The sequence below is a fragment of the Sphaerodactylus townsendi genome, linkage group LG12, assembly GCF_021028975.2.
Source record: "Sphaerodactylus townsendi isolate TG3544 linkage group LG12, MPM_Stown_v2.3, whole genome shotgun sequence".
Taxonomy (NCBI): Eukaryota; Metazoa; Chordata; class Lepidosauria; order Squamata; family Sphaerodactylidae; genus Sphaerodactylus; species Sphaerodactylus townsendi.
In genome coordinates this window covers 25,507,247-25,534,264 of record NC_059436.1, presented here as the reverse complement: position 1 = coordinate 25,534,264, position 27,018 = coordinate 25,507,247, and the positions used below count along the sequence as shown (strand labels likewise).

Here is a 27,018-nt window from a genome sequence, read left to right as displayed (position 1 = left end):
AGCTGCCGCACTCGTCCGCCATTGGGCCACGTCGCGGCTTGGTCCGACCCCGAGCGAGAGAAGGGGCGGGACACCGCCCCGGCTCGGAGCATGCGCAAACGCCTCTGTCCGCGGCAGTCGCCGGCTTGCGAGGGCGCCGCGCTGCCCGACTACAAGGACCGGCGTCCCGCGCGCCGCCGTCACATGACTGTTCCCCGGGACCCAGCAAGATGGCCGCCTACCTGCAGTGGCGCCGCTTCGCCTTCTTCGACTGCGAGACAGTGAAGAAGGAGCGCCCGGGGCTGGAGGGCGGCGGCGCCAACGGCAATGCTCTGCTCCTGCCGCCGGGCATCGCCGTCTGCGACTCGGGCCGGGGCAGCCTCGTCTTCGGGGATATCCTTCCGGCGGTGGCGGCGGCGGCGGCGGCGGCGCTGCTAGTGCTGCTGCTGTCCAGAAAAGGGCGCGGTTGGGGGCCGCTGCGGGAGGGCTGCGCCTGCGACTGCCGGTAACCCGACCGCGGTCGGACTTCGGGTTCAGGGAAAGCCGCACTTTCACTTAGCCCGTCGCTTTGTATTCTATAGGTCTACTTTGCAGGGTTGTTGTGGGCGGAGAGGGACGCGGTCTCTACCTGGGGGTGACTGGAGGAAGGAGCGGCAGAAATCGGGGCCTGTCTCTTGTTGGCTCCTTCTCCACTGTCCTGAGAGGCCCTTAACGGAAACCTACATATGGAAGGTCAGATCTGGTTCCTGCCGCGCTCCCTTGAACTCGCCACCTTCCAGGCTTATAAATTGAGAGTGACTCACCTCTACCAGCTGAAGCAGCACAGCATCTTAGTGTCTATTGGTGAGGACGAGGAAGGCATTAATCCTTTGGTAAGTGAGGGAAGCCTGCAAGCTCTGGCTGACAGGCCAGATTCCTCTTTGTGCTTAGCTATTGCTCAGAGAATTCTGGTCACAAACAGCAGCACTGGCATGGTGGTGCTATGGTTGGATTTGAGTGCAAGGGACCTGGGTTCAAATCCACTTCTGCCATTAAGCTTGCTGGATATCCCTGAGACAGACACACTCCCAGTTTAGCTTGTTTGTGCATGTGTGCCATTAAGACGCTGCGGACGTATGGGAATCCTGTAGAGTTTTCAAGGCAAGAGACCTTTCCTGTCTCTGCTGATGGTGCCCAAAGTCACACAGCAAGCTCCATGTGGAGGAGTGGAAAGTCGAACCCAGTGCTCTACGTGAAATCTGGAGTCCCGCTGCTCTTAATTACTATACCACACTGACTCTCTTTTAATCTACATCACTGGCTATTCTAAAGATAAAAGATGGATACCACCCTTATCTTTTTGGCTGAATGATTGGCTCTTGATGGTGTGCAACTGACTTCTAAGCCATCTGTCATGAGTCTGGGCGTGATCCTTGATGTTTCCCTCTACAGAGGCCCCAGTCACAACTGTAGCCACACTAGCATTTTCCCATCTACACCAGGTTGGTCGATTGTGCCCTACCTGTCTAGGTCTGGGACTGTTATATCTGTGGAACTGCCTCTCTCGATATGCTTCCTCAAAGAGCACTATGCTCTGTGTATGAAATCTTACTGGTGATCCTGTCCCCAAAAATGTCCTTCTGTCATCAAACAGAGCCTTTTCGGCTTTGGTCCCAGCCTGGTGAAACACTGTCTAAATGAGACCATGGACCTGTGAGATCTATCTCACTTCAGCAGTATTGTAGTGGTTAAGAGCAGGTGCATTCTAATCTGGAGGAACCGGGTTTGATTCCCAGCTCTGCCGCCTGAGCTGTGGAGGCTTATCTGGGGAATTCTGATTAGCCTGTGCACTCCCACACACGCCAGCTGGGTGACCTTGGGCTACTCACAGTTCTTCTGAGTTCTCTCAGCCCCACCCAACTCACAGGGTGTTTGTTGTGGGGGGGTGGGGGGTGGGAAGGGAAAGGAGATTGTCAGCCCCTTTGAGCCTCCTTACAGGAGAGAAACTCTTCTTCTTCTTCACCAGGGCCCGTAACACCAAATTGTTCTGCCAGGCCTATGGGTGAGGGCAATGACAGTTTTTATCCATATTAGCTGGCCTCTCTCCTCCTTTGTTGCTTTCTCCTTACCAGTATGGTTACAAATATGGCCACTTTAACGTTAGACTGTTCCACCCTTTGCTGGGCTTTATTTTGGGGTGCCATGGTTTAATTGTTCACTGTTGTGTGGATTTTCTGAAAGCAAATGTTGTAAACTATTCTGAGGCTTTGGCAATAGGAGAGAGTTGTCTAAAATCAAATGAAGAAATAAAAATTGACTTTGTGGACAGGTAAACTTTGATCTGCTGTCCTGCAATCTTGGTTTGTTCTTATCTGATCTTGACTTGACCTCAGCTAAACAAGAGAATAAGAGTTTTGACATCTGCTATTGACAATTCCATTTCTCTTATATCCTGATTCTTGAGGCCTGTTGAAGTTATGTCTTGCAGTTCTCTGCCTTGGGGTGGCCCTTGGGAATATTGATGTGGCCCCAGACTTATTCTTTACGTTATTGCAGGGGGGAGGGCAAGCAGCTATCTTTTGTAGTCAGCAAGAGATAGCTATCAATACAACAGAATCACTTCAGAGGCGGGTGCTTTCTCTAAAAAAAGTCTCCTTGGGACGGTTTGCAGGTCAAAGTCTGGAATCTGGAGAAGCATGATGGTGGAAACCCCCTGTGTACAAGAATTTTCCCTGCAATACCAGGCAACAAGCCCACAGTTGTGTCCTGCCTCACAGTCCATGAGAATCTGAACTTCATGGCTATTGGTAAGTGAAAGCAACACCACTAGCTTCACATGCTAGTTGAGTGGGAAGAGAAAGCAATTGGCTTCAATGGTAGAATACTACTTCTGCTTTCCACCTTGATGTAATGGAACTTTCAGTCTGTTTTCTATGGGTAGAGAGCATCAGATGTTCTAGGACTGCCATGAAAATACAGTATTCTCTACTCTTTTGCTTCCTTAGGTTTTACAGGGGGAAGTGTTGTACTTACAAAAGGGGACATTACAAGGGATCGACACAGTAAGACTCAGATTCTCCATGAAGGCAGTTATCCAATTACTGGCCTTGCCTTCCGCCAGTCTGGCAAAACAACTCATCTGTTTGTTGCTACCACTGAGAGCATCCAGGTAGGATGCTGGGCTTGATTGGTGGGGGGCGGGGATGGACCAAGGTGGAACGTCCCGGCCCATCTACTATCCCTGTGAATGAGTTTCATTGTTGTTGTCTTTGTCTGGTGGACACTACAGTGCTACACGCTGTCTGTGAAGGATTACCCGCGGCAGGAATTGGACACCCGTGGATGTGGGCTGCGCTGCTGTACACTGAGTGACCCCTCCCAGGACCTGCAGTTTATCGTTGCAGGGGATGAGTGTGTGTACCTGTACCAGCCGGATGAGCGTGGGCCGTGCTTTGCTTTTGAAGGGCAGAAGCTGATTGCCCACTGGTATCGGGGCTACCTTGTCATTGTGTCTAAAGATCGAAAAACCTCTCCAAAGTAAGGCACCTTGGGACAGAGTCATTTGTTTTGGATTTGTTTTATTGTGTGCTGGAGAACAATGGGTGAGAGACCCTCTAATTTTCTTTTGATGCACTGATGTGTCCTCACTGATTGTAGAGCCTGAGGAAATGGAAACAGTCCTTTGTTTTATACAAGGGAACAGAAAGAATTGGTGGGGGATTTTTTGGGCACTTGTGCAGAAGAAAATATCCATCCACAGGCAATGCCTCTTCTCCCGGGTGTGCTGCACACCAGCGATCCCAGGAGGACAGCTGTTGACATGAGATCTGCCACTGGGGGAGGCCTTTTTCACAATCCAATAATTCAGCTCTGTGTGCTGTGCCATGGTTTTTGTTGGTGTCACTTTACACTGGACTAAGTGGGCGTTCCCAGTACAAAAGGGCTCACCCCTAGGAATGCCCCCTTTGGCGCCGTCACGAGCCCCTGCGCTGGAGGTACACCATGCTGGCTGTGCCACCACACCAACATCACACTCTCACACTACTTCCCAGCACTGGCATATGTACCCTGGTGCCATTGTAAATGCCTCTTATGCCAGAGCAAGTGGCATTTATCCCAGCAACAGAGTGACACCGCTTCTCTAGCACTCCCCCCCTCCCCCTTTGGACTGAGCTGCTAGTACTAAGAATAAGCATGCAGCTTGTCCTCATGACATCCAGCAGCAATGAGCTCTCTGAAATGTTTTATGGGGGGTAATCGGGTGGGGGGACACTCCCTCACTCTCATTTGTTTGTGCTGCAGGTCTGACTTTGCAGGGGGTGACCCACAAAACTCTGACAAGCAAATCGTGAACATTTATGACCTCAGCAACAAGTTCATTGCCTACAGCTCAGTTTTTGACGACGTGGTGGATGTCTTGGCTGAGTGGGGATGCCTGTATGTTCTCACTCGGGATGGGAAGCTCCATACGCTGCAGGAGAAAGATACACAGACCAAGCTGGAGGCAAGGGGGCTCGGGCTGTCCCGTGGCAGACCTCTCTGGGGCTGGCAGCAGCCTGGGCCAGTTGTGAGCCTGACCCAACCAGATCCCCGCTTGGCTTATTCTTGTGGCAGGACGTCTTAATCAACAACTTCTTTTCTCACCCATCAGATGCTCTTCAAGAAGAACCTGTTTGAAATGGCCATTAACCTGGCCAGAAGCCACCACCTGGACAGTGATGGGCTGGCAGAGATCTTCCGTCAGTATGGCGACCATTTGTACAACAAAGGCAACCACGATGGGGCCATCCAGCAGTATATCCGGTAGGGAAGGGGCAGGGGGCCCTGGCAGTGATGGCAGGCAACCGTCGGAGCTCCACAGAGTTGAACTCTGTGCCTGACTCAGCCTGCCTGTTCCCTCTTCCTGTTGTCTTCTCTTCTGTGCAGCCATACTAGAGAAGTGTTGCCCGGAAAGAAAACAAGTCATGTAAATGTGTGGTTTGCAAGTTTATCTGACAGGCAAATCAACGCTGTGCTCAGCTGCTTCTCTTGAGGGTGCTCAGGGGGCAATGGTGACATGGGGAACAAGCAGACCTGTAATGCACACCTGTAGGCAAGGAGACGGTGGCCCCGTGGGAGGTTGCCTGCTTTGATTTTAAGGCATCTGGGTGTTCAGTTCCTGCCATCTCCAGTTGTCTTTTTTTTGTTTTTTAAACCAGACCCTTGAGAACCACTTCTAGTGGGGAAGGTGCCCTGAGCAGATCGCCCTCCCTCCCCCTGGGATCTTATGGAGTGCAAATGTTGATATGCAAATTTAATTTGTCACGCCGTAACTTCAGCATTTGAGCATACTGTGCACCACCTCCCAGATTTGCATTTGCTGCTCTGTTGCAGATGTTTTTGCTATGTTGGAGAATTGTATTGTATTTGGTCATTGACCGTCGATAAAGACTTCACTTCACCTTCTCCCTTGCACGGTTTGAGGTGGAATGTTGGGCATCGCGGCTGCTCTGACCTGCGCAGAGCGGCTTCCTCGCGAGGGGCCTGCTGCAGGGGGGAGGGTTTCTGCTAGCAGCTCCTTAGAGGCACCCCAAAGAGACTCTTCTCTCCCCAGCACCATTGGGAAGCTAGAGCCATCCTACGTCATCCGCAAATTCTTGGATGCTCAGCGGATACACAACTTGACGGCCTACTTGCAGACCCTCCATTTGCAGTCGCTGGCCAACGCAGACCACACAACACTGCTGCTCAACTGCTACACCAAACTGAAAGACATCGCCAGGCTGGAGGAGTTCATCAAGGTTGGGTGGGGAAGGGAGAGGAAGGGGGCTGTGGTTGCTTTCCCAGAGCCCTTGGGGCTCGAGGGGGGCAGGAGTCACGTGCCCCCCTGCAATCAAGTGAACTCTCTTGGGGGCCGTCTCAGGCTGGATGGCGCTGGCTTTGGCTCATGCAGCTGGGAAGCTTTGCGCCTTCTCTTGGCAAGGAACGGAAGCTGCTGGGTGCTCCAAGAGATGATGTTTCTGGTTGCGGATCTGAAACGAGAGCCGTGTGGCTGCCCGGGGGGAAAGGCAACCAACGCATTCTTGCTGGCAGAACTGAGGTCCTACAGGCATTCTGTTCTCGGCCTTCAGGTGGGGTGGGGGGTTCACGGTCCAGGGGAAGTGAGCTGAATTCCTTCTGAGGGCTTCACCTGGCTTTTTTGCTGTGTCTTGTCATGTAGACGAGTGAGAGCGAGGTGCACTTTGATGTGGAGACTGCCATCAAGGTGCTACGCCAGGCGGGCTGTTACTCCCATGCAGTGTACTTGGCTGAGAAACACGCCCACCATGAGTGGTACCTGAAGGTCCAGCTGGAAGACATCAAGGTGAGGAGTCACTTATCTACCTTCCTGCGGTGTCTGTCTTCTGGTTTCTTCTGAGGAAATAGCTAATCTGGGAGAGGGGAGTTCTGCTCTTCTGTTGGGCCTTGTGGGTAGATGAGCTGGGCGTGAAGGCTGGTAGATCCCTTTTGCAGGGAAATAGGCATGTGTGGCCCCAGAACGGGCACCTTGCAGGCTTGCCAAGTTGGCCCTTCACAGTCTTGCTTTTGATTTTTTAAAAAGCATTTCTGGAGTTGAAAGCTGCAGAAGGGAGCCTTTTAAAAGGACAGCAAAACCTTCAGTGTTTACATCTCCTACTGGGCTGAGTCCAATAAAAAGATCACACCAAGGCTTGGTTGGGAAAGAGCCACCGCATGATTACCACTTAGCTTGGCTCCCCCCCAACCCCCCGCCAGCTGCGTAGCAACTTGCTTCACCATCAGAGGGTTACATCCTTTTGCGAGACAAAGCAGTGGCACCAGTCCCCCCTTTGCCCTACAGAACTACCAGGAGGCATTGCACTACATTGGCCGGCTGCCCTTTGAGCAGGCAGAGAGCAACATGAAGCGCTACGGCAAGATCCTCATGCATCACGTCCCCAGCGAGACCACGGAGCTGCTGAAGGTGCTGTGCACAGATTACCGGCCAGCAGGGGATCGAGAGGGCCCAGCAGTGCCAGAAGGGCAGAAGGTACACCACACGTGGAGGGGAGCAGCCGGGGCAGGAAGCGACCTTGTGATTCTTAGGCTGCTGACTGTGATGGGGAGGGGGGGCGGAGCTGCCAGGAAACACTATTGGTCTGTTCAGTGGGCAAGCCAGGCTGGGAGCCAGGGATTATGTGCATGCGAAGCTCCGTGAATGTCTCTTGCCAGCAGGCAGCTGCCCAGGGCATCGGCTTGACCCTTCTTGCTGCTTCTCAGAGCCCCCTCCTCACTCATGCCACAGCTCCTTGTGGCTGTTGCCCGCTCAGGTCCCATGATCCCACACATCACATTTTCACTAGTAGAAAAGCGGGCAGAATACGACCCCCCGGGAGGCCTGAAGCCACTTTGCCACGCTGCTGGCAGATATTTCTTGGAATGCGTTCAGGTGTGGATGGTGTGTTGCTGGGGAACTGAGGTAGGTGCTCAGGGGGCGGGGCCCAGCTGCTGCCTTCCTTTCTCGCTTTACAGGCCAACCCAGAGGAGTTCATTCCCATTTTTGCCAACAACTCCCGGGAACTGCGAGCCTTCCTGGAGCACATGTCAGAGGTGCAGCCGGACTCTCCCCAGGGGGTTTTTGACACACTGCTGGAGCTCCGCCTACAGAACTGGGCACACGAGCAGGACCCAAAGGTAGGTCTGTGCCTTGGTGGTTCCAGTGCCCAGTGGGGCTGGGCTGGTTTCTTTGAGGAGTGCACCTTGCAGCATTCCTGCCCGCCCTCCTGCTCCCTCAGTGGATGTCGGGGCCAGCTTGAACACCTGAAGCTGCCTGACACAGAGTCAGACACCACCACCACCACCACCCCCGTTCATCAAGGTTGTGACTGTCTAGTTCAGGGGTGTCCAACTCTGGCGCCTCAGATGTTCATGGACTACAATTCCCATCAGCCATGCTGGCAGGGATGGATAGGAATTGACCATGCTGGCAAGGACAGGTGGGAACCGTAGTCCATGAACATCTGGGGCACCAGAGTTGGACCCTCCTGGTTAGACAGGCGGCAGCATTCCAGGCAGAGGTCTTGCACATCGCCTACTCGTGCCGTGTCCTTTTTTAACTGGAGGTTCTTGGGATTGAATGAGGGACTCTCCACATGCCAAGCAGATTTTGGCCGTTGAGCCATGGCTGTTTCCCTGGCTACCTGAAGCTGTGTGTCCCTCTCTTAGTGATGGTTTTGGGCCCCTTTTAGAAGTAAAAAAAAGACATTTTAATTGTTTCATTTAAAAAAGAGAGCAGAGTGGTATAGTAGATAAGAATTATAAACACACATGTATTTTTTTATTGACATATTTATGCAACACACTTCAGACAAAATTCTGTCCACAGCATTCTGCATCAGCTGTAGATTCTGGACACATTTGAGGGGCCAGGCCCGTATGCAGCACGCCACAGTAGCCCCAGCTAGACGTTTGGGCTCAGCCGGTCCCCTGGTCCATCCATCTCTGCTCTGAGGGCAGCGCCTCCTTCTCACCAGGCCAGTGCTGGCTAGAAGGGATGGGGCTGTTTGGTGCAGTCAGGCAGGTGACCCACCGGCGGTGAGCTGGGCGTTCTTTCCCTGCCCCTCTCCTGAGCTTGATGCTTCTGTGGCTTCCGGCAGGTTAAAGACAAACTGCACAATGAAGCCATTTCCCTGCTGAAGAGCGGGAGGTTCCGGAGCGCCTTCGACAAGGCCCTCGTCCTCTGCCAGATGCACAGTTTCAAGGACGGTGTCTTGTACCTTTATGAGCAGGGCAAGCTGTGAGTGTGGAGGTGGTGGGGGGGCAGCCCTTGTTCTTGCTGGCGAGGGGGGAGTGCCATGGAGGGTTCCTTTGCCAGCCCGGGGGTGCAGGGAGGAGCAAGTGGCGTTCCCAGCCAGGCTACCTCGGAGGCCGCTCACTGGGCAGTGGCGCTGGACTGGCTCTCACCTGCCCTCTGCCCTCCCCAGGTTCCAACAGATCATGCACTACCACATGCAGAGCGAGCAGCACAGGAAGGTGGTGGAGGTGTGCGAGCTGTATGGCGACCAGGAGCCTGCCTTGTGGGAGCAGGCCCTCGGCTACTTTGCGCACAAGGAGGAGGACTGCAAGGAACACATCAGGGCTGTGCTCAAGCACATCGAGACCAAGAACCTCATGCCCCCCCTGCTTGGTGAGAGACGCTCTGATCCTGGGAGGCGGGTGGGTGTGTGTGCGGGCAAGCAGGGGTTTCAGGTGGGGGTGCAGTGGGGGGGCTGAGCTGTGCGCTGCTCTTCTGTGTCCAGTTGTGCAGACCCTGGCCCACAACTCTACAGCCACCCTGTCCGTCATCAAGGACTACCTGGTCAGCAAGTTGCAGAAGCAGAGCCGCCAGATTGAGCAGGATGAACAGAAGATCCAGAAATACCGGGAGGAGACCAAGCGGATCCGCAAGGAGATTGAGGAGCTGAAAAACAGGTAGCTGCTGCAGCAAACCCGCCTTGCTGGGTCTCTGGGCGGAGGGAGGCGCTGCTGCCCAGTGCTCCCCCACCCCACCCCCCAGGCCTTACTGTCTGTTGGATTTCTTGGAGGGGGGGACTGATCTGTCCTCCCAGTCCGCCCGCTGCGCTGTGCACAACTCAAGGCCCCAGCGGCGTGGTGGGGGTCCAGGCTCTTGTGCACTTGGGGTTGGTGTGGGGAAAGGCTTGCCAGGGCAGCCAGACTTTGGGGGACCCCCGTCACGACCCCATTGTCTGTGAAAGCCGCCTCCAGAGAAGTTGCTGGTTAGGTCTGAGCATGGGCCGCGCATTGAAAACCCACAACCCAGAGATGTGTCTGGTGTCACGCGTCTGTCTTGTGGCGAGGGCCTGTGATGGTGTGGGTACCCAGACCTAGCTGGAGCTGAGCCCCCGGGGCCTGGCTCCTGTCCAGTGGTGCCCCCTGAGCCCCCGGGTGGCAGCCTGTGACGCGCCCCCCTTCGCTTCCCGGTGCAGCCCCAAGATCTTCCAGAAGACGAAGTGCAGCATCTGCACGGGGGCCCTGGAGCTGCCCTCGGTGCACTTCCTGTGCAGCCACTCCTTCCACCAGCACTGCTTTGAGAGCTACTCCGAGAGCGGCTCCGAGTGCCCCACCTGCCTGCCCGAGAACCGCAAGGTGATGGACATGATCCGCGCCCAGGAGCAGAAGCGCGACCTGCACGACCACTTCCAGCACCAGGTGGGCCGCGGGAGGGGGCGGCCCTGTCCCTCCCCCCCCCCCCCGCGCCCAGCCTCCCTTGACGGCGCTTCTCTTCCCCCCCCACCCCTTGCAGCTCAAGTGCGCGCAGGACGGCTTCGCGGTGGTGGCCGACCACTTCGGCCGCGGCGTCTTCAACAAGCTCACGCTCGTGACCGACCTGCCGGCGGGGCGCGCGGCCGCGGGGATGGAGGCCGGACTGCCGCCCCCCCGGGACTCTCTCGCCCGCGCCCAGCGCAGCACCTAGGCGGGAGCGCGCACCGACCCCCCCCCCCCCCGTGTCTGTGTGTCCCCCTCTCTGGCGCGCGCGATCCTCCATTAAAGCGCTGTGGTCGCCCCCGCTCGCCCGGCCTCGCTCGCTCTTTCTCTGGCTCGTCCGCCGACCGGGGGGGGGGGGGCTATAGGGGGAGGGGCCCCACCCGGAAATGTCGGGAAGGAAGAGGCCGGCTGGCGCGTGCGCGCGGGGCACGTAGGGCGAAGGAGCTGCCTGTGCCGGGGCCGCGCGCCCTCCGCCGCCTCCTCCTCGCCATGAGCGCCCCTCCGGCCGCGGTGAGTCTCCCGGCGCCTTGCCCCCTCGGGCGCGGCTGCAAAACTGGCCTGGCCCCGGGGGGGGGGCTGCAAGCTAATTACCCCCCCCCGGCGCACTTGAGATTGATGAGCCGCACGCAAAGGCGGCCCCTGTGAGGTAGGCCAGGTTGGTTGACCCCTGCGGGGGAGGGGTCCCGGAGGAGGTCCTTCCTGGCTACGGCCCCCAAGCGGCGCCCGCTCCGCCTTGCGAAATCCCCGCGGGAGCCGAGTGCGGCGCTTGCCCAATGCGCGGAGGCGGCGGCTGGCTTTCGGGGGGGGGGGGCGGGGGGGAGACGGGAGGCCCGGTCGTTCGGGGCCCGCGCCTGTGCTCCGGCTGGTGGCGGCAGGCAGAGGCGACCCCGCTTCCTGCTGTCTGCTGCCCGGGAGGGCGGCGGCGGCGGCCGTAGCCACGCGGGGCCTCCCTGTGCCTGGCATCCGCGGGGGGTGGGGGTGGCGCTCTGCTCCGCTCCCCCCAGAACGAGCCCGGCAACTGCAGAGCTTGCGCAGGGCCCCGCCGACCCTCCGGCGTCTCACTGCGCGGAAAGGGTCCTCGGGTGCTGACCCTGGTTGTTGCGGGAGTGAGCCCCACGGGCACGGGAGAATATGCCTCCAGGCCCACCCGAAGCCGCCCGTTCCCCGATCAGCGCCCCCCCCCCCCCCCGTCCGTACGGGACCTGGAACTGGCCGTGGTTCCCCGGGATCTGGGGCTGACCTCCCACCACCTGCTCTCTGCTGCGTTCGAGTGGAGGCACCTGGGATTGAACCCGAGACCTCCCCCCCCCCCAAAAAAAAACACACGCACCCGTGAACTGTCTTGTGGCACCTGTGAAGGAGGAGCGCATTGTCAGTTGCACCTGGCAGCCGCTCTCCAGGGTCCACAGCAGAGGAGATTGAACCCAGGGCCTTCTGTATGCCAGGCGGAGGCTCTGCCTCTGAGCCACGGCCCCCACCTGGATGGTTTCTGTTTTCTATAAGAAAAACTGCCAGCATCCCCCACCCTTGACATGGAGGTGCCCATGGCCGTATTCTTGTTGCCTGATTGACTTACGTAGGCCACCATGCAAAATTAAAACCTAGGCACCAGCTGCACTGCAACCTGCGTTAAACAGAAGAAAGTGTTTCTTAGGATTGCCTTAAGTGAAGCTTCCAGGATGGGTTTGATATTAAGTCAAGTACTGAAATGTATTTAGAGTATTTTTCTTTCTATTGGGGGGACCTAAAGTGGTTGATCTCATTTTCCTGTCCTTATTTTATTTATTTATTTATTTATTTATTTATTTATTTATTTATTTATTTATTTATTTATTTATTTATTTATTTATATATTCGGTTTGTAGACTGCCCTCCCCCTTATCCTCATAACAACCCTGTAAGGTAGGTCAGGCTCTGTGTGGGACTGCCCCAACCAAGGTCACCCAGCAGGCTTCTGTGGCAGAGTGGGAATTTGAACGTGGGTCTTCCAGATCCTAGGTTGAAACTGTGTCTTCTCTGCCACAATAGTGAATTCTATAACAACATTAAATGCAACACAGCACTAAAGTTCTTACGTTCAGATTTTATCCCCAGTGCTCCCGAAATGCAGAAACCCCCCAGACTTTCTCCTGCTGTGCATTTTGCTCCCGGGGCCTTCTTGGCTCTCTCGGTCTCCTTCCCCAGATGGTTGGCACTCTGTCGAGGCCCCCTGACTCTTGGATGCCCCATCAGTTGCTTCAAGGGACTGTGACGTGGGATCCTTTTGGAGGTGCAGCCCCTGCCTGGCAAACTGAAGCACAGCATGAAGTAGACGATCCTGGCATTAGGAAGGGGGTTGGGGGGTTGGACCCATTCTCCCCCTGCTCCTGCAAAATCGTGGGTGAAATGACCGTTGTTCATTTGCAAAAATGGCCCCATTGTTTGCTGCTTGGGTCAGAAGGATGCCTGCTCCTGCCGCTGGCTCACCAGAACAGTCCTTTCTGTGTGGGTGGGACCTGGGCAGCCTCCTTGCTGGCAGCGTCCACAGCTGTCCTCCTTCCAGGCCTCCGCCCATCCAGCCCCCTCCTTCTCCTTATCTCTGGCCCCACATTGGGGCTCGTTTTGTGAAGAGAAGCTCCCTTGATCCCACACCCGCACAGTGGCTGGCAGAGACCTCGTGGGTGCTGGAGATGGCGGACGTGCTGCTGGGGCCTAGTCAGGTACTGGGGGAGTCTTCAGGGGTCTAGGCCTAGTCAGGTACTGGGGGAGGGGAGAGCCTGGAATGCTGCTTTGGGTTCCTGCTGCTGGCATCACATGATGGTTGCTCTCCTTATTACTGGGTGGAGCAGTCACTGAGGCCTTGCATTTCCCCCACCCACCCACCCACCCTCGCCCACACACCCTGGCCTTCCAGCAAGAGGCCGGACTACCTTCTGACGCTAGTCCCTAGTCCTCTGCAAGAGTGGCTTGCTGGCCCCGCCTTCCGGCCATCTGCGTATGGTCTCCATGGCTGGACTTGGTGACTGTAGGGCAGAGGGGTGGGTGTGGATTCTCTCGGCTCCTCTCATGTCTTTGCTTCTGTGCTGGAGGAAAGGGCAGCATGCTGGGCATCTGCCTGGAAGGGGGCAGGAAGGCTTGGCTCCAGGTCTCTACTCTGCCTGCTGAGTGCACTGGGAGGCTGTGGAGCAGGTGTGGCCGGGTCCTGGAGTGCAGGGAGAGCCACGTCTGCCACCGGAGCAGCCTGCAGGAAGGGCAGGGTGAGGTGGAGAGTAGAGTTGAGGGCCCACAGGAAGGGCTCTCCTGCCAGCTGCTTGGGGTCTGGATTTCAGCAAGTGGAGACTGTTCCGTTTGGTTGCCCATCTAGCGCCTAAGGAATGGTTGGTGTCTTGGGGATGGGGTGACCCTCGGAATGGAGCAAGGCTGCCGAGTGTGGGTCGCTGGTGGGTCCCTCTTCGTGTCTGTGGTCACACAGCCAGCCTGATGCCCAGCGCGAGGAGATTAATGCTGGCTCTGGCCAGCTTTGCATTTGGTGGAGAAGTTTCACTTATAGACTCATAAGAGCTGGAAGAGACCCCAAGGGCCAGCAAGTCCAACCGCCTGCCACGCAGGAACTCACAATCAAATTTCTTGGAATAAATGGAGACAAACCTTTGCAGGAAGAAAATGGCACGAAAAACCACACGATCCGTGTCGGAACCAGGAAGAGCCAGGTGAAGCCCCCCCTCCTCCCCTTGCTTGGCCAAAGGAAGTTTCCTCCTCAAGTCTCCCCTGCAGAATCCCAGAAAGGAAGGTGGAGGGTGGGGTGGGGCGGGGCGGGGAAGCTTGTGAAGGAAGATAATGCCCCCACCCTTGCGGTGGAGAGCAGCTAATCTGCCTTTGCTGGCTCCTGGTGCAGCAGTCCCTTGCAGGGGCCTCCCTGGGGGCATTAACCATGAATGAGAGGGAAATGGGCAGGAGGGGGCTGTGCATGTGCCCCCCAGCTCTGCTTCCCTGGCTTTCTGCAGGGGCGCACCCAGTCTGCCTGACCCCCAGCTGTGGCAGGAGCAGCCCAGCCCCCCTGTTGTCCCCCTGAGTGTCGGCTGGGCTGGCGTGGCCACGGCTGCTCCCCCTGAGGGGCTCACCCCAGCCGCAGGTCACTCCCTCTGCATGCTCTCCAAGGCTTCACCTGTCTTCGCTTGGGGTTACAGCTGGCTCGGATCCAGACGGACAGCGTGGTGCAGATGCTCCAGGACCACCACCCCCACCTCTGCTTTGAGATTGGTGAGTGCCTGGGGACAGAAGGCCCTGGGTGGGAGAGGCAGACGGAAGGAGGGCTGGGGGCAGAGAGCAACCCTTCTCCATGCATGGCTGTTTGCTGCCCTGGCAGGACAGGACACCCCTCTCTCCCCCAGGGCCTCAAGCCCTCCCCACCACAGTCTCCTGCATCCATCCCGCTGGTGCTGGAGTGACCCCCCCTTCTGTATGTGTTTCAACAGTTGCCATGTCAACCACTGGAGACAAGATCCTGGATACGGCTCTCTCCAAGGTGAGTCTTGTCCCCTCCGTCTCCCTTGGCTGAGGCTGGCTTAGTGGGAGGGTCTTCTTTGCTACTGACAGGCGGCCTCTTCCCCCACTTAGATTGGAGAGAAAAGCCTCTTCACCAAGGAGCTGGAAAATGCACTAGAGAGAAATGAGTAAGTGTCCTTTTGGAGCTGGCCTGAATTTTGCCCTTCAGGCCTCACTGGAAGGGCTGGGGGGCCTGGCATGTGGTGTGGGGGAAGGGCTCTTTGATGTTGGGTTCCTGCAGAGCTGCTGCCCCAAACAAACCCCCCAGGAGAGGAGCCCAGCGTTCAGTGTTTCCTTGCCCTTTTAGCCAGGGTGTTTGCGTTCTCACCTGTGACATTGTGCCCCAGTATATTATGTAATGTTTGTTAAATTCTTATTGCAACAATCCTGAAAAGTGGGCCATGCTGAATGGTGCTTGCTCAAGGCTGCCTGGCTCTTGTACCAATCCTGCCGCCGCCCGCCTTGGACTCACCCATTGGGTGTTTGCTGTCCCCTCCAGTCCCCTCTCTGTTCTGCTCTGTTTTCAGGGTGGACTTGGTGGTCCACTCGCTGAAGGACCTGCCCACATCCCTGCCCCTGGGCTTCACTATTGGTGCCGTCTGCAAGTGAGTTGGAGCGCTTTTGCGAGGCCCACCTTGATGGGTGTGGGGCAGCGTGGGCCTGGGCCAACTAGCCTCCTCTCCTCCCCCTGGGGCTAGATTGGGGCCCCTGTTGCTGTGGGGCAGGGCACCTCCGGCTGGAGCCTCAGGCGCATGCTGGAGCTGGAGCTCTCAGTTGTGCGGGGTGGGGGGGCATGGGAATCCTGCTAACGCTCAGCTGACACCTCCCCCCCCCCCCATGGCTCCATGCAGGAGAGAGAACCCTCACGATGCCGTCGTCTTCCACCCTAAGCACTGTGGGGAAACTCTCAGCAGCCTCCCTGGCAAGAGGTGAGTGTGCTGTGCTCTGCTCGTCATGCTCAGCCCCTCAGCTGCCCCCTCCCAGCCAGCCTTCCTGCCAGGTCGAGTGGGCTGAGTTCTGTCCCACTCCCCACCATGAAGCTCGCTGTCTTTTGCATATTCTCCCCTTGGCTGCAGTTAGATCCATTGTTTTGCCACCCCAAACCTTTGCAAGAACCTGCTTGATCAGGACAGTGGCCCACCGGTTGCCTTGCAGGTCCCAACACACAGGGCGTGGAGGCCAAGACCTCCTGCTGACACCACCCAAGCCCAGGGGATTGAGAGGTTTGCTGCCTCTGAACATGGAGGCTGCCCTTAAGGCACCATGGTGATGGTAGCTGTCAATGGACCTCTCCTTGTTCAGCTTTCTGCCGGTTGCCACCACTACCTCCCACTGGCAGTGGATTTCCCTATTTCCCAGCAACCTCACTGCGTGTCCCCCAGTCCTGATATTGTGGGAGGCGGAAAAGCGCCCTCTGCCCGCTTTCTCCACCCCAAGCACAATCCCATGTTTCCCCTGAGCCACCTATTTTCTGGACTGAAGTTGCCGCCCCTTAACCAGCCGGTCATGGCGGAAGGACGTCCCCGGCCGTGGCTTTGTTCTGATGTGTGCTTCCAATTGTCCCTCGGCAGTGTGGTTGGCACCAGCTCCCTCCGTCGAGCAGCTCAGCTGAAGAGGAAGTTTCCTCAACTGGAGTTCAGGGATATTGTATCCTTTCGTGGTTCTGCATTAGACCGCTGGGCCTCTTTTGAATCAGAGGCATTTTACTTATTTACGTTACTTACAGTCTACCTTTCACACAGGGACTCAAAGTGAATTAGTGACTCAGCACTAACAAAGGAGACTCAATAACCAGTGCATTAGGGTACTGGAAGCCAGGAATTACCAGAAAGAAACAACCAAACACAACATAAATAATAACAGTGGCATATTAAGCGGGACAGAAATTTACACAGTAGAATCGTACTTGTAATATGCTGTATACAGCAAGCAAAGACCACAAGTCCCAGTCATTTATCCAAGCTCATTTTGCTCTGAGCAGCCTTATTATCTATGCAGAAAAGCCCCCACGTTCAGCTTTGCAAAGTTTGTGGAAAGCCAAGAGTGGGAACATTCCTTACCTCCAGGCAGGCTGCTGCACAAGAGGAGAAAGCCCAACACAGGCAGGCTCTTGTGGATGTGGCTCCTTGGCAGGCTGGCACTGCAGAAGCCCCTCCTGACATGAGCAGAGCAGAGGGAGAAGCAGCCCTGCATGTAAGTGGGGCCAACACCACAAGAGGGTACATGCCAATTTAGAGTCCTTCTATCTGTGGGGTTAGGGGTTCCTGCTTAGAGACCTCATGGCTTTGCGCTGAAGCCTGTGGTTGTGTAAAAAGGAGTTGGGGTTAGGCCAGCCTGTTGAGGAGCGTGTGCTGATGAAGAGACAGCCAAAGCGAGCTGGTCTCCCTTGGTCCTTGAGAGATCAGTGTGCCCTGGGGGCCAGAGAGAGCAGCACCTGTCAGTGTGCCTTGCGGAGGTGTGTTTTGTTTTCCCTTAAGCTACCCCACAGAGAGGGAATTTGAACACACGCTTGAAGAAGCTGGATGAGAAGGAAGATTTCAGTGCCATTATCCTGGCTGCTGCTGGCCTGAAGCGGATGGGTTGGGACAGCCGTATGGGCCAGGTGAGCTCAGAGCGGGAGGCGTTGAATGCTTTTGGCTGGATGTTAACTAGGAACGTGTGGTAGGTGCTGTGGGGCAAAAAGCGTTGTGGGGTATGTTGGAATTCCAGAGGTGGCAGCACAGAGCGGCACCACAGGCCAGGTTACGAGCATGCTGGAGCTGCAGGTACAAGGCTCAGAGGGCGGCTAGGGTGGTCCTCATGGGACAATCGCAAAGCTGGAGACAAATTTCCAGGCCAGGTTTCAGAAAGTTGCCAAAGCCCTCTCCTCATGACCTGTTTTACAATTTCCCTCCAGGATAGCCACATTCTGAATTTGCCAAAACAGGAAAGAATTGCAGGCAGCCATTAAAAACAGACCCCAAAGCAGCAGTTAGGAAACAGTTTTATTAGAAGCAACTGCAGGGTCCCAAAGGAAGTCTGTGAGGTCTAACTGCCAGTCTTGCTTTGTTTCAGATCTTGAGCCCTGCAGACTGCTTGTATGCTGTTGGGCAGGTATGCAAAGGGTTAGGGTTCTACGTCCTGCCCTAGGCGCATGAGTTTCTCAAGCCTGAAGTCGCTCTGGCATTCTTCTTGCTAGCACATCTAATTAAAGCAGGGGTCCCCGTGCTTGGGGTGTCTCCAAGGCCTTCCAGAACTATGGGGAAGGGGTGAATTTGCTTGGGGAAACCCACTCACCCCACTTCCACTGGAGCCTCCCCAACCAGAGTTTGCAGGCTTCCTTTTGTTTTGGATCTGGTTGTTCTGGGCCAAGGGGGATGGAAATGAATACCCCATCAATCGACATCACTTCCTTTAAGGAGGCCGGTGCTGCCACTACTCTGTCTCCCTCCAACCTGCTACTAACTGTGCTAAGCAGAGGAGCCTGTTCTCCTTGGGAGAGGCTGAGGGGGCCCTGCCGGCTTTGTCCCTTTAGGGTGCCTTGGCAGTGGAGGTGAGAGCCAAAGACCACGAGATCCTGGAGCTGGTGTCCGTCTTGCATGATCGGGAGACTGTGCTGTGTTGCATTGCGGAGAGGGCCTTCATGAAGCGTTTGGTAAGCCTTGCAGGGCAAGGTCCGAATGCCGAGCCATGAAGCAGCCTGCTCCCACGGCAGGGGTGGGGCGACTGGTCAGGTGCTGATGCTCCAGTAATCCACGGGGTTCCTTCAATTCCAGGAGGGCGGCTGCAGCGTCCCAGTGGCAGTGAGCACCACGGTGAAGGATTTGCAGGTAACAACAATGGTGGAGATGGGGCACTAGAAAAGGGGAGACCAAAATGAGCCGGCTGCTTTCTGTACCTTTCACCTGCCTGCTGCTATCCCTACTTCCTCTTCTAGCTTTATTTGACTGGGGCCGTCTACAGCCTGGATGGAGCAGAGAGCCTCCAGCAGACCATGCAAGCCACTGTGGATTTCCCACTAGAGGTACCAACACCTACTGCTTTTGCATTGTCCTCTGTGTGTGTGTGCTTTCCCACTTTACAAGCTAAAGAGGAGTGTGGGGGGAAAAGCTGAGACTTGCACATAGACTTGCATAAATGCACCTGGAACTGCAGCAAAGGGGCTCGCATGTGTTGAAGCAGCATGCAGCCACGGTTGGAGCATCAGTGCTGCAGGTTAGCTCTTGCCACTAAGTGAAGTTGCCCCAGGCAGGCCTCTATAACCCACCCCTCTCTCCCCAGGACACAGACGGGCCAAACGATGACACGCAGCACGTGGGCATCACCGCCAGGACGGTCCCTGGCCGGGCTCAGCAGGCAGCCGAGAAGCTGGGGGTGGATCTGGCAGAGCTGCTGCTCAGCCAAGGAGCCGGGCTGATCCTCGCGGTGGCCAGGCAGCTCAACGAGACCGGAGAGCCAGTCGGACTCCCACGCGGGGGCAACGGAAGGGCAGCCTCGCCACCGCCTTGCCCTCACCAGCCCTGAATGTCTGCCCCAGCTGGGGTGGGGACTGATCACTCTCGGTGCCTTATTGGGGGGGGGGGGGGGGGGGGGGGGGCTGTTTCTGTGGCGGGAAAGGACTCCTTGAAGCGATTAAAGAGATGGTGGTTAAAACGGTGACTGGAAAACGAGCTGGCTACACGACGGCGTCGCCCCTCCCCCCCCCCCGCCCCCGCTCGACGGGCAGCTGCCTGGAAGAGGCCCGCACAGCCTGCGGCAAGACACCCCCCGGTGGAGCGCGGAGGGTCACCTACCAGAGTCGGGATCGGCCCGGGGGGCGGGTCAGTACTCCTGCGAGGCCTGGTCGGGCAGCTTCTTGGCGGCGGCGGCGGCGGCCTTGAGCGGCAGGAGGGCGGCGGGGATGTGGGGCAGGACGCCGCCCTGCGCGATGGTGACGCGACCCAGCAGGAGGCCCAGCTCCGCGTCGTGGCGCGCGGCCAGCTGCACGTGGCGGGGCACGATGCGCACCTTGCGGTGGTCGCGCGCCGCGTTGCCCGCCAGCTCCAGCACCTCGGCCGCCAGGTACTCCAGCACCGCCGCCAGGTACACGGCCGCTCCCGCGCCCACCCGCGAAGCGTAGCGCCCGCGCCGCAGCAGCCGGTGCACGCGCCCCACCGGGAACCGCAGCCCGGCCCGCCACGACCGCGACTTCCCCCGCGCGCCGCCGCCGCTGCTCTTCCCGCGCGCCGACATGCCTGCCCCCTCCGCCCTGGAGCCGCGCCGCTTTTGTAGCCCCCGCGCAGTATCTACATCGCTGGCCCCTTCGGCGCTCCGATTGGACGCGGCTGCCCGGGGCTGCTGCTCATTGGCCGGCGCCTGGAGCCAATGGGGCAGCAGCGCGCTCGATTCAAATGCGGCCAGTCTGCGGAGAGGAGCCCCCACGCCCCGCCCGCCCTTCCCGGAGGGGGACAGGGCATGGGCGCAGCCAGGGGGCGGTGCCTGCTTTGGGGCTCTCCCCCCCATCGTCACGTAGCTGGGGTAGCGGGGCGGGGCAACACCTGCGCACCCACCCCCACGCCACAGGCAGCCACCAGCTCTGGACAAGCGGAACAGCGGACTGCTGGATCCGGCCCGTGTAGCCCCCCCGTCTCATTTCCCCAAGGGGCCAGCCAGCTGCCTTGGCATCACCTCCCAGCACTGGGATTCAGGTGGCTGCTGGCCCCATTTAGTCAACACAGCCGGTGGCCATGAAGAAATCCTTTTACTGAAATTGCCCGGCCCCCTAATAGTATACACCACACTGGGAATTTTCATGTTAGGACTGAATTTGAACTTCAGGGTGGTCGCTTATTTCACTTGCTGGCTGTTCACCCAGGAAAACATCCCCAGCGTGATCCTAAGGGAAATTCTATGCAAACTAACTCGAAGAACCTCTAGCTGCATGCAGACTGATCTCCCAGGCATTCTCCTGCCAGCCGATGGTGATTTTCTCCTTCACAAAGTGTCACGTCAAACTGCAGTCTGTACAACAGGTATTGCTTATGTCCTTCTATCTCTGGGTGTTAGAAACAAGATAATCACTCTGGGCTGCCTTCTATGGGTCCACTCACCATGAGCCCCGACCAGTGCTTCATGAGGCAGGAGCTCTGCAGCTCAGCCAACCCCTTTGTCTCGCAGACACAGCACATGTTTTGAAGGGTGATGCAGCCTCCATGTTAAAGCTGGATACACCTCCCTTCAACAGGACCCCTCCCACAGACTGCCATAGGAGCAGCACCAGCAGCCCTGTGCCAGGAGGCAAAGGAAACATGCCCAGTTTCTGCCCATCACTGCCTTCCAAGCCTGCACCCACCAGCAACCCCAAAGGAGTCTCAGAGATCGGGTTTGGCTGAGATCACTCACAGCCCATTTGGTCTGCTGGCTTCCAAGGTGGGATGCTGTGTCTCCTCTTCAGAACATGGGCCAAAAGGATGATCAGCCCTCTGCTCTGGGGGTAATGAAAATGGACAACTACAAAGAATTCGGGGAGAAGCGGTCTACCTTCTACAGGTAACTGCAGCATCTACGCAACCCTTCTAGCTCCCTGCCCCAGTTATTCGGTGGATGTGGAAAAGAGAATGTCAGATTTCATAACTATGGACCCTTAGGCAGGAGCCAGAAAAAGGTTCTGGTCAGTGCAGAGAAACAGAAGCACACACACACACACACGAGATGTTGATCATTTATTTTAGATCATTTTTTGAACCATGAATGGAGGAAGAAGAGGATTTCCACCTCTTTGCTGTAAAGGAAAAGGGCCGTTTGGCTAACCATTTTCAAAGAACTCTAGTGCACCCCAACCCCAACTATAACAAGCTAGGAGGCGTCTTTCTTTGCCCAGGGGCACCTCCTCAGGGCTGGCTGACACGGGCCCAGAAGGCAAAAGCAATCATTTAATTTTGCTTTTCCAATCATTCCTCTTTGATTCTCACCAGACACCATTCCTACCACCAAAACAAGCCCCCACCCCGGAACTGCCATTAGCCACGGATCTTTGTCTGAACAGTCCTGACTCCTGCACACTGAGGCTAGTGGCACAGCACAGGCAAACAGGCTGAAAGCGTGGGGGGGGGGGGGATTTATAGCAGAGAGCCTTTCAAGCCTGAGCAGCCCAGCGTCCCCTTGCTGCCTAATTGGCCTCCTCCCCAGTGAGCACACAACAGAGCAATACTCCACATCCAGACTCCCCTTTACAAGTGTTACAATCATTTCTGCATCTGCTAGTGTAATGAGAGGGCTACTTTCAAAACTTTGCTAAGAAGCACCACATAGCCCTGTAGACCACCATGAAAGAAAGCCTTCTGTCTCTGGGAAGCAGGCCGGCTGCCACAGGCACCTGAACCAGAGCACCCACCAGGGATGCAGGTCGAGGAAGACAGGAAGAGCTCAGATGTCGTAGAAGAGCCGCACAAGCTGGTATCGGATAGAAAAAGCAACAATGCTCCCGGCAACCTAGAAAGGCATGACAGACATTAGGATCATCTGAGAAAGAAGTGTCAGTACTGTAGTAGATGTGCTGATCTTTTAGGAAATCTCAATTCTGTTACTGGGAACATTCACGCAGTAATCAAAGAGAATTTGGTATTGTGCTGGCGTGGAAGTCTGCTATTCTAGATTCAAGCCTGCCCTGAGCTCTCCCGGCCCCAGATGCTCCCCTGTGGGCTGCACAGGGAAGCAGCCGTTCAAGACCTTTATAGCCCCTACCTGGATCAGCAATAGCAAAAGAGTCAGCGTTCTCTCAGGGGTTGGTCCAATCAACTTTATCACCAAGTTAATTAGAGTCATGTTGCTGCACTCCACATATTCGCCATCTTTGTCCACACACTGATGTACATCAACAATATGGAGATGCTCAGACATCTGAAGGGGAAAAAATGCTGCTGACGTCTTTCCAGGATGAAGGGGAGAACCAGCCTTGAACTGTGACTTAGCCCAGGTGTCCCCAGCAGATTCCTTCTGGCTGGGACTCAGAGCACACCTGTCCCACAGAGGAGGGGGCACATAGCACAGAGGTTCGTGACCTTACCTTGAGGATGAAGGCTCCCAATGGAGAGAGACTCTTGGACTTGAATCTGGAGTAGCTCATCTCTAGCTTGCCGGTCTCACAGTTAAATCTGAAGACACAGACAAACCGGCGCGTGAGGCAGTGCCCGGATTCATCTCTCTCAGTGAGGTAATAAGGAAGGCCAGCAGAGAGCACCAGGTGCCAGCCCATCCATGCAAAGGCCAGAAGAGCAAGGAGGCGGCTGGGCTACAGCCAGTTTGCCCATCAAGGCTCTCCACAGAATTTGAGGAAGTGACACTGGCAAAGCACACAGGCCAAGAAGTGACAGCTGCCCTATGGGGTCTGGCAACACTGGGCAGGCAGTTGGGTCCTTGTTACCTGGGCACCCGGTGGCGTGGGCAGGGGATGACGTGGAAGAGCTGAGGCAGCGAGTAGAGGAAGTTCAGCACTTGTGGGATAAAGAAGAGCAGCATGGTCTTGCTGAAATGCCCAAGGATGCCCACCACAGCAAAGGTCATGCCAGCAAAATAACAGAAGGTGTCCCCCACAAACACCCGGGATGGGTACCTGTAGTCAGGCACAGAAGAAACAAGTTAGCTGGAACGGAGGCAGCGCAGCCCAAAGGCAGCCCTTGGGAAAACAGTAAAGGTCATCACACCCTGAGAAGTTTTTGGACTGCTGTGTTTCCCCCTCTACCTCTGCAATATGTGTGTGAATAGGGGGTGGAGTCCCCTTCTTAGGAGGTTTTTTAAGAGAGGCTGGATGGCCATCTGTCAGGGTGCTTTGAGTGTGTATTCTTACATGGCAGGGGGTTGGACATGATGACCCTTGTGGTCCCTTCCAACTCTATGAGTCTATGATCAACACGATCTGGAGAATCTGAACCAAGCGGGGGTGCGGGTGGGGGGAGATTGCAGATGTGTCCACAATTAAGGCAGCCACGGTGCTGGCTGAGATTTGGCAGAGAGAGGTCTCCATTCCCATAGAACAGGGGTAGGGAACCTGTGGCTCTCCAGATGTTCAGGAACTAAAATTCCCGTCAGCATGGCCAATTGGCCATGCTGGTGGGGGCTGATGGGAATTGTAGTTCCTGAACATCTGGAGAGCCGCAGGTTCCCTACCTCTGCCATAGAATATCAAGTGTAGCTTGCTGGAGCACAGGATCTGTCGTTTCAAACTTCTTAAAGGGACTGTTCACTACTGAGAGATGCCCTTTTCTGCTCTTAGCCTTCCAGGACACACACTGTGCAGAGATTCTGCATGCACACACAACGCACCAGCACTCTCCAAGGGGCAGCTGCAGACTATAAACCTCCTTGCTGCATACCTCCTCCCCAGGAGAAACACCTCTGGGGAAACTTACCAGTTGTGATACAGCAGCCCCAACGTGGTAAAGAAAAAAGGGATCATAAAGTAGAGAGAGAAAGTGTGGTCGTCTCTGAAGTCTCCTGTGAGCAAGGAAGAAACAGAAAGAGTCCAGGGGGTGGTGCGCTGGGGAGCATCAGCTGCAGGGCCCCCACAGCAGCACCAGTGCCACTGTCCACTGCTCAGCTGGCACCAGTGCAGAGTGGGTGCCCACAGACCTCTGCTGGCCAGGTTGCTTAGGGCTCAACACAATATCCCCCTCAGCCCACCCACCCGGCCCCCAACCATCAGCCTCTCCCTACCATTTAATTCTATGATATTGAAAGTGATGATGGATGCGGCGATCACCAGTGACTGCCCCGCCTCCAGCCCATTTATCCCAGCAAGAATGTTGATGGCGTTGGTGCAGAATACAGCCAGCATGCCCATGTACACGTAATACAGGACGCCTGTGAGGAAAAGAGAAACCTCTCCTGAGGACACAGCCATGTTGCAGCCCTAAGGCAGAGGAGACCTGCCAGGCCACTCTGCCACCCTGTTTCGTGTACAGCCTTCTATCACATGTGGCGGTCCAGCGTGACATCAACTACGGCCGCTGAGACAACAGCTGCTCCAGAGGAGCCACCAACGTCAGTTGGGCCAGCATTGGCCTGAGACATTCCTGGATCACTCACCCAGGTCCAAGTGCATGCCCAGCAACATCCGGAATGGCTTGGGCACCACAATGGTGGTATTCCCAAAATTGGTGAAGTAGACCATCAGCAGGGGCAAGGAGGCCATGGTGGGCAGAAGAAGCTTGTGGCGCCAGCGCAGATTGAGCACATCATCCGCAAAGCCCAAGAAGATCATGCAGCAGATGGCCAGCAGAGAACCAATGAATGCCACAAACTGCAGGGAGAGAGAGGTTGTGAAGCCCACGCCTTGTGCTTGGGCAGCCAGCCAGAGTCCAGGGGTTGCCAGACACTCACCTCATGGTGCGGGAATGCCTTGCACTGCTCTTCCACAAAGCAGCTCAGGAAGGGCACCGGGATGAAGCAGAAGAGAATTATCAGGAACACAGCACCGCTGATGACCCCTTGGGATTCTGGGCTGGAATCAGATGACCACACACAGCAAAGTTAATAGCTGTCCGGGATTTGTCTGTTCCACATGCACCAGGATTAGAGTTCAACAGCCTGGCTGAAGCACCCAGGGATCTGAGGGGGCAGATCTGCCAGAACCAAACTCTGCAGGGAGAGAGACAAGCAGCAGAGTAAATGGAGTCAACCGCAGCTCCAAAGCCTCTTGTCTGTCTTTGCAAGGAAGCTCAGCACACTTGAACCAGAACACAGCCCCAGAAGGGCATCACAACATAGGGTCTGCTGAATCAAAACAATGGTTTATCCAGCCAAGCATCCTACTTCACAAAGCAGACATGGAGCTATTGTTTATTTATCTATTCATTTCTTAAACTTCTAACCTGCTCTCCTGTGTTTTAACAGCAACATTCACATTTCCAAGAAAATCAACAGAATGATAAAACCTACATCTTAAAAAAACAGTACTCCACAAATGAAGAACAGCTAGAATTTTATTTTGTCTAGTTGATTTCTATCTCACCCTTCAAATGCATCCCAGGGTGGGTTACAGCCATTTTAAAAAGCTTCCCATGTTACAATAAAAACAGCATCCTACACAGATAAAACTTCCTAAAAAGATGCCTAAAACTAAAAACATCCCTACAGGCATTCTTAAAACATACCTAATTAAAAAAATACATACCTAAATACACACCTAGAACATACCCGTCCCATCCCTAACCCTTGCAGGTACAGGTGCAGGACAAGTGGCAAGAAAGCCCAGTAGACCGGGGGTAGCTGGCATCAATCATTCAAATGCCCAGGTGAAGATGACTGTCTTAAACAAGTGCTTAAAGGTATAAATGGGAGGGTATTCCATAGTACAGAGAAAGACCTCCATGCAACCCTCACTGTCCTCACCTTAGGTTGCACCTCAGTGACCTCAGCACTAGACTGGTCTATATGGCAGAATGCACACTCCTGCAAGTAGAATGGTCCCAGGCCATTCAGGGCTTTATACACCTTAAACTGAGCCTGGTAGCGAACTGGGAGCCAGTGCAGATCCGTCAGTACCGGCAGAACACGTGCACAGCCTGGGGTGTCAGCTGGTAGCCGAGCTGCAGCTTCCAGACTGTCTTCAAGGGCAGCCCCACACAAAGCGCATTCCCATCACAAGCAACCTGCCCCCATCCTCAGGGGCCGATGATGGAAACGGCCCCCAGGCAGCCAGCCGGCCGGTCAGTCAGAGGGTGCTCGGGAAGGGCTCTCCCGCAAGACCCCTCCCCCGCTCCCGGCCGGTCCCCGGGCCCAGACGCGGCCCCTACTCACACGGGCTGGCGGGAGGCCTTGTTGAGGTCCAGGCCGCACAGGCGGGCGGCCACGAAGTGCTCCCGGAAGGCGGGGATGAGCGTCACGGTCGCCGCCAGGCCCGCCAGCGAGCCCACCAGGTTGACCAGCAGCGGCACGGCCGGAAGCGGCCACATCGCAGACAGCCCCGGCGGCCCCCCTAGACGCCGCCCCAGGCCGCGGCCCCGCTCGCCACACCGCCCCGGAACACGCGCGCCCGGAAGCAGCCCCAGTGACCCCCTCCCTCCCGGCTTCCAAGAGCCGCCGCAGCCATTTTGGGTCCTGGCAGCTCTGCGGAGCGCCCCGGCCACCGCCCTTCTGCCCCTTAGGAGCCCAGGCCACGCCCTGGACTGCCGGAGGGGGTCTCGGGGGCGGAGCTTCGGAAAAAAGCCAGGCCTGCCTGCCAGGGGTCGTCGTCGTCGCCGCCGCCATCAACCGGGAAGGGGCGCCCGCACTAAAGATGGCGGCGCCCTGCTCATTGTCGACTGCTGCCCTTTCTCTCCCCGAAGCTACACGTCACCT

General features: G+C 56.3%; 4 protein-coding genes across 5 annotated transcripts; 2 read left to right on the top strand and 2 right to left on the bottom strand.

Moving 5' to 3' along the window:
* Positions 1-175: 175 nt before the first annotated feature.
* Positions 176-10,711, top strand: VPS11 (VPS11 core subunit of CORVET and HOPS complexes). The gene is made up of 16 exons (XM_048512315.1): positions 176-372; positions 703-851; positions 2,630-2,765; positions 2,964-3,127; positions 3,248-3,495; positions 4,261-4,462; positions 4,610-4,761; positions 5,552-5,738; positions 6,158-6,301; positions 6,797-6,985; positions 7,468-7,629; positions 8,592-8,731; positions 8,919-9,121; positions 9,234-9,405; positions 9,921-10,143; positions 10,238-10,711. The coding sequence occupies exons 1-16, from the start codon at positions 210-212 to the stop codon at positions 10,406-10,408; spliced, it is 2,805 nt and encodes a 934-aa protein (XP_048368272.1). The 5' UTR covers positions 176-209; the 3' UTR covers positions 10,409-10,711.
* HMBS (hydroxymethylbilane synthase) lies at positions 10,590-19,338 on the top strand. Of its 2 annotated transcripts, none has more exons than XM_048512317.1 (14): positions 10,590-10,710; positions 13,836-13,889; positions 14,367-14,439; positions 14,655-14,704; positions 14,797-14,852; positions 15,252-15,329; positions 15,576-15,653; positions 16,296-16,371; positions 17,213-17,326; positions 17,779-17,817; positions 18,239-18,358; positions 18,480-18,533; positions 18,641-18,727; positions 18,985-19,332. In XM_048512317.1, exons 1-14 carry the CDS (start codon positions 10,690-10,692, stop codon positions 19,225-19,227), a joined length of 1,143 nt encoding a protein of 380 aa, XP_048368274.1. In that variant the 5' UTR covers positions 10,590-10,689; the 3' UTR covers positions 19,228-19,332. The 2 variants fall into 2 exon arrangements, with proteins under 2 accessions (XP_048368274.1, XP_048368273.1); XM_048512316.1 differs by lacking the exon at positions 10,590-10,710 and adding an exon at positions 10,798-12,899 and having other exon boundaries at positions 18,985-19,338.
* LOC125441637 (late histone H2A.2.2) lies at positions 17,691-19,997 on the bottom strand. Its single transcript, XM_048512318.1, has 2 exons — positions 19,497-19,997; positions 17,691-18,559 (listed from the first exon to the last, which is right to left on the bottom strand). Exon 1 carries the CDS (start codon positions 19,933-19,935, stop codon positions 19,525-19,527), a length of 411 nt encoding a protein of 136 aa, XP_048368275.1. The 5' UTR covers positions 19,936-19,997; the 3' UTR covers positions 17,691-18,559; positions 19,497-19,524.
* Positions 19,998-21,391: 1,394 nt separating this feature from the next.
* On the bottom strand, positions 21,392-26,929 carry DPAGT1 (dolichyl-phosphate N-acetylglucosaminephosphotransferase 1). Its single transcript, XM_048512289.1, has 9 exons — positions 26,479-26,929; positions 25,060-25,180; positions 24,766-24,979; positions 24,394-24,540; positions 24,090-24,174; positions 23,105-23,293; positions 22,748-22,835; positions 22,426-22,581; positions 21,392-22,173 (listed from the first exon to the last, which is right to left on the bottom strand). The coding sequence occupies exons 1-9, from the start codon at positions 26,631-26,633 to the stop codon at positions 22,108-22,110; spliced, it is 1,221 nt and encodes a 406-aa protein (XP_048368246.1). The 5' UTR covers positions 26,634-26,929; the 3' UTR covers positions 21,392-22,107.
* Positions 26,930-27,018: the final 89 nt, after the last annotated feature.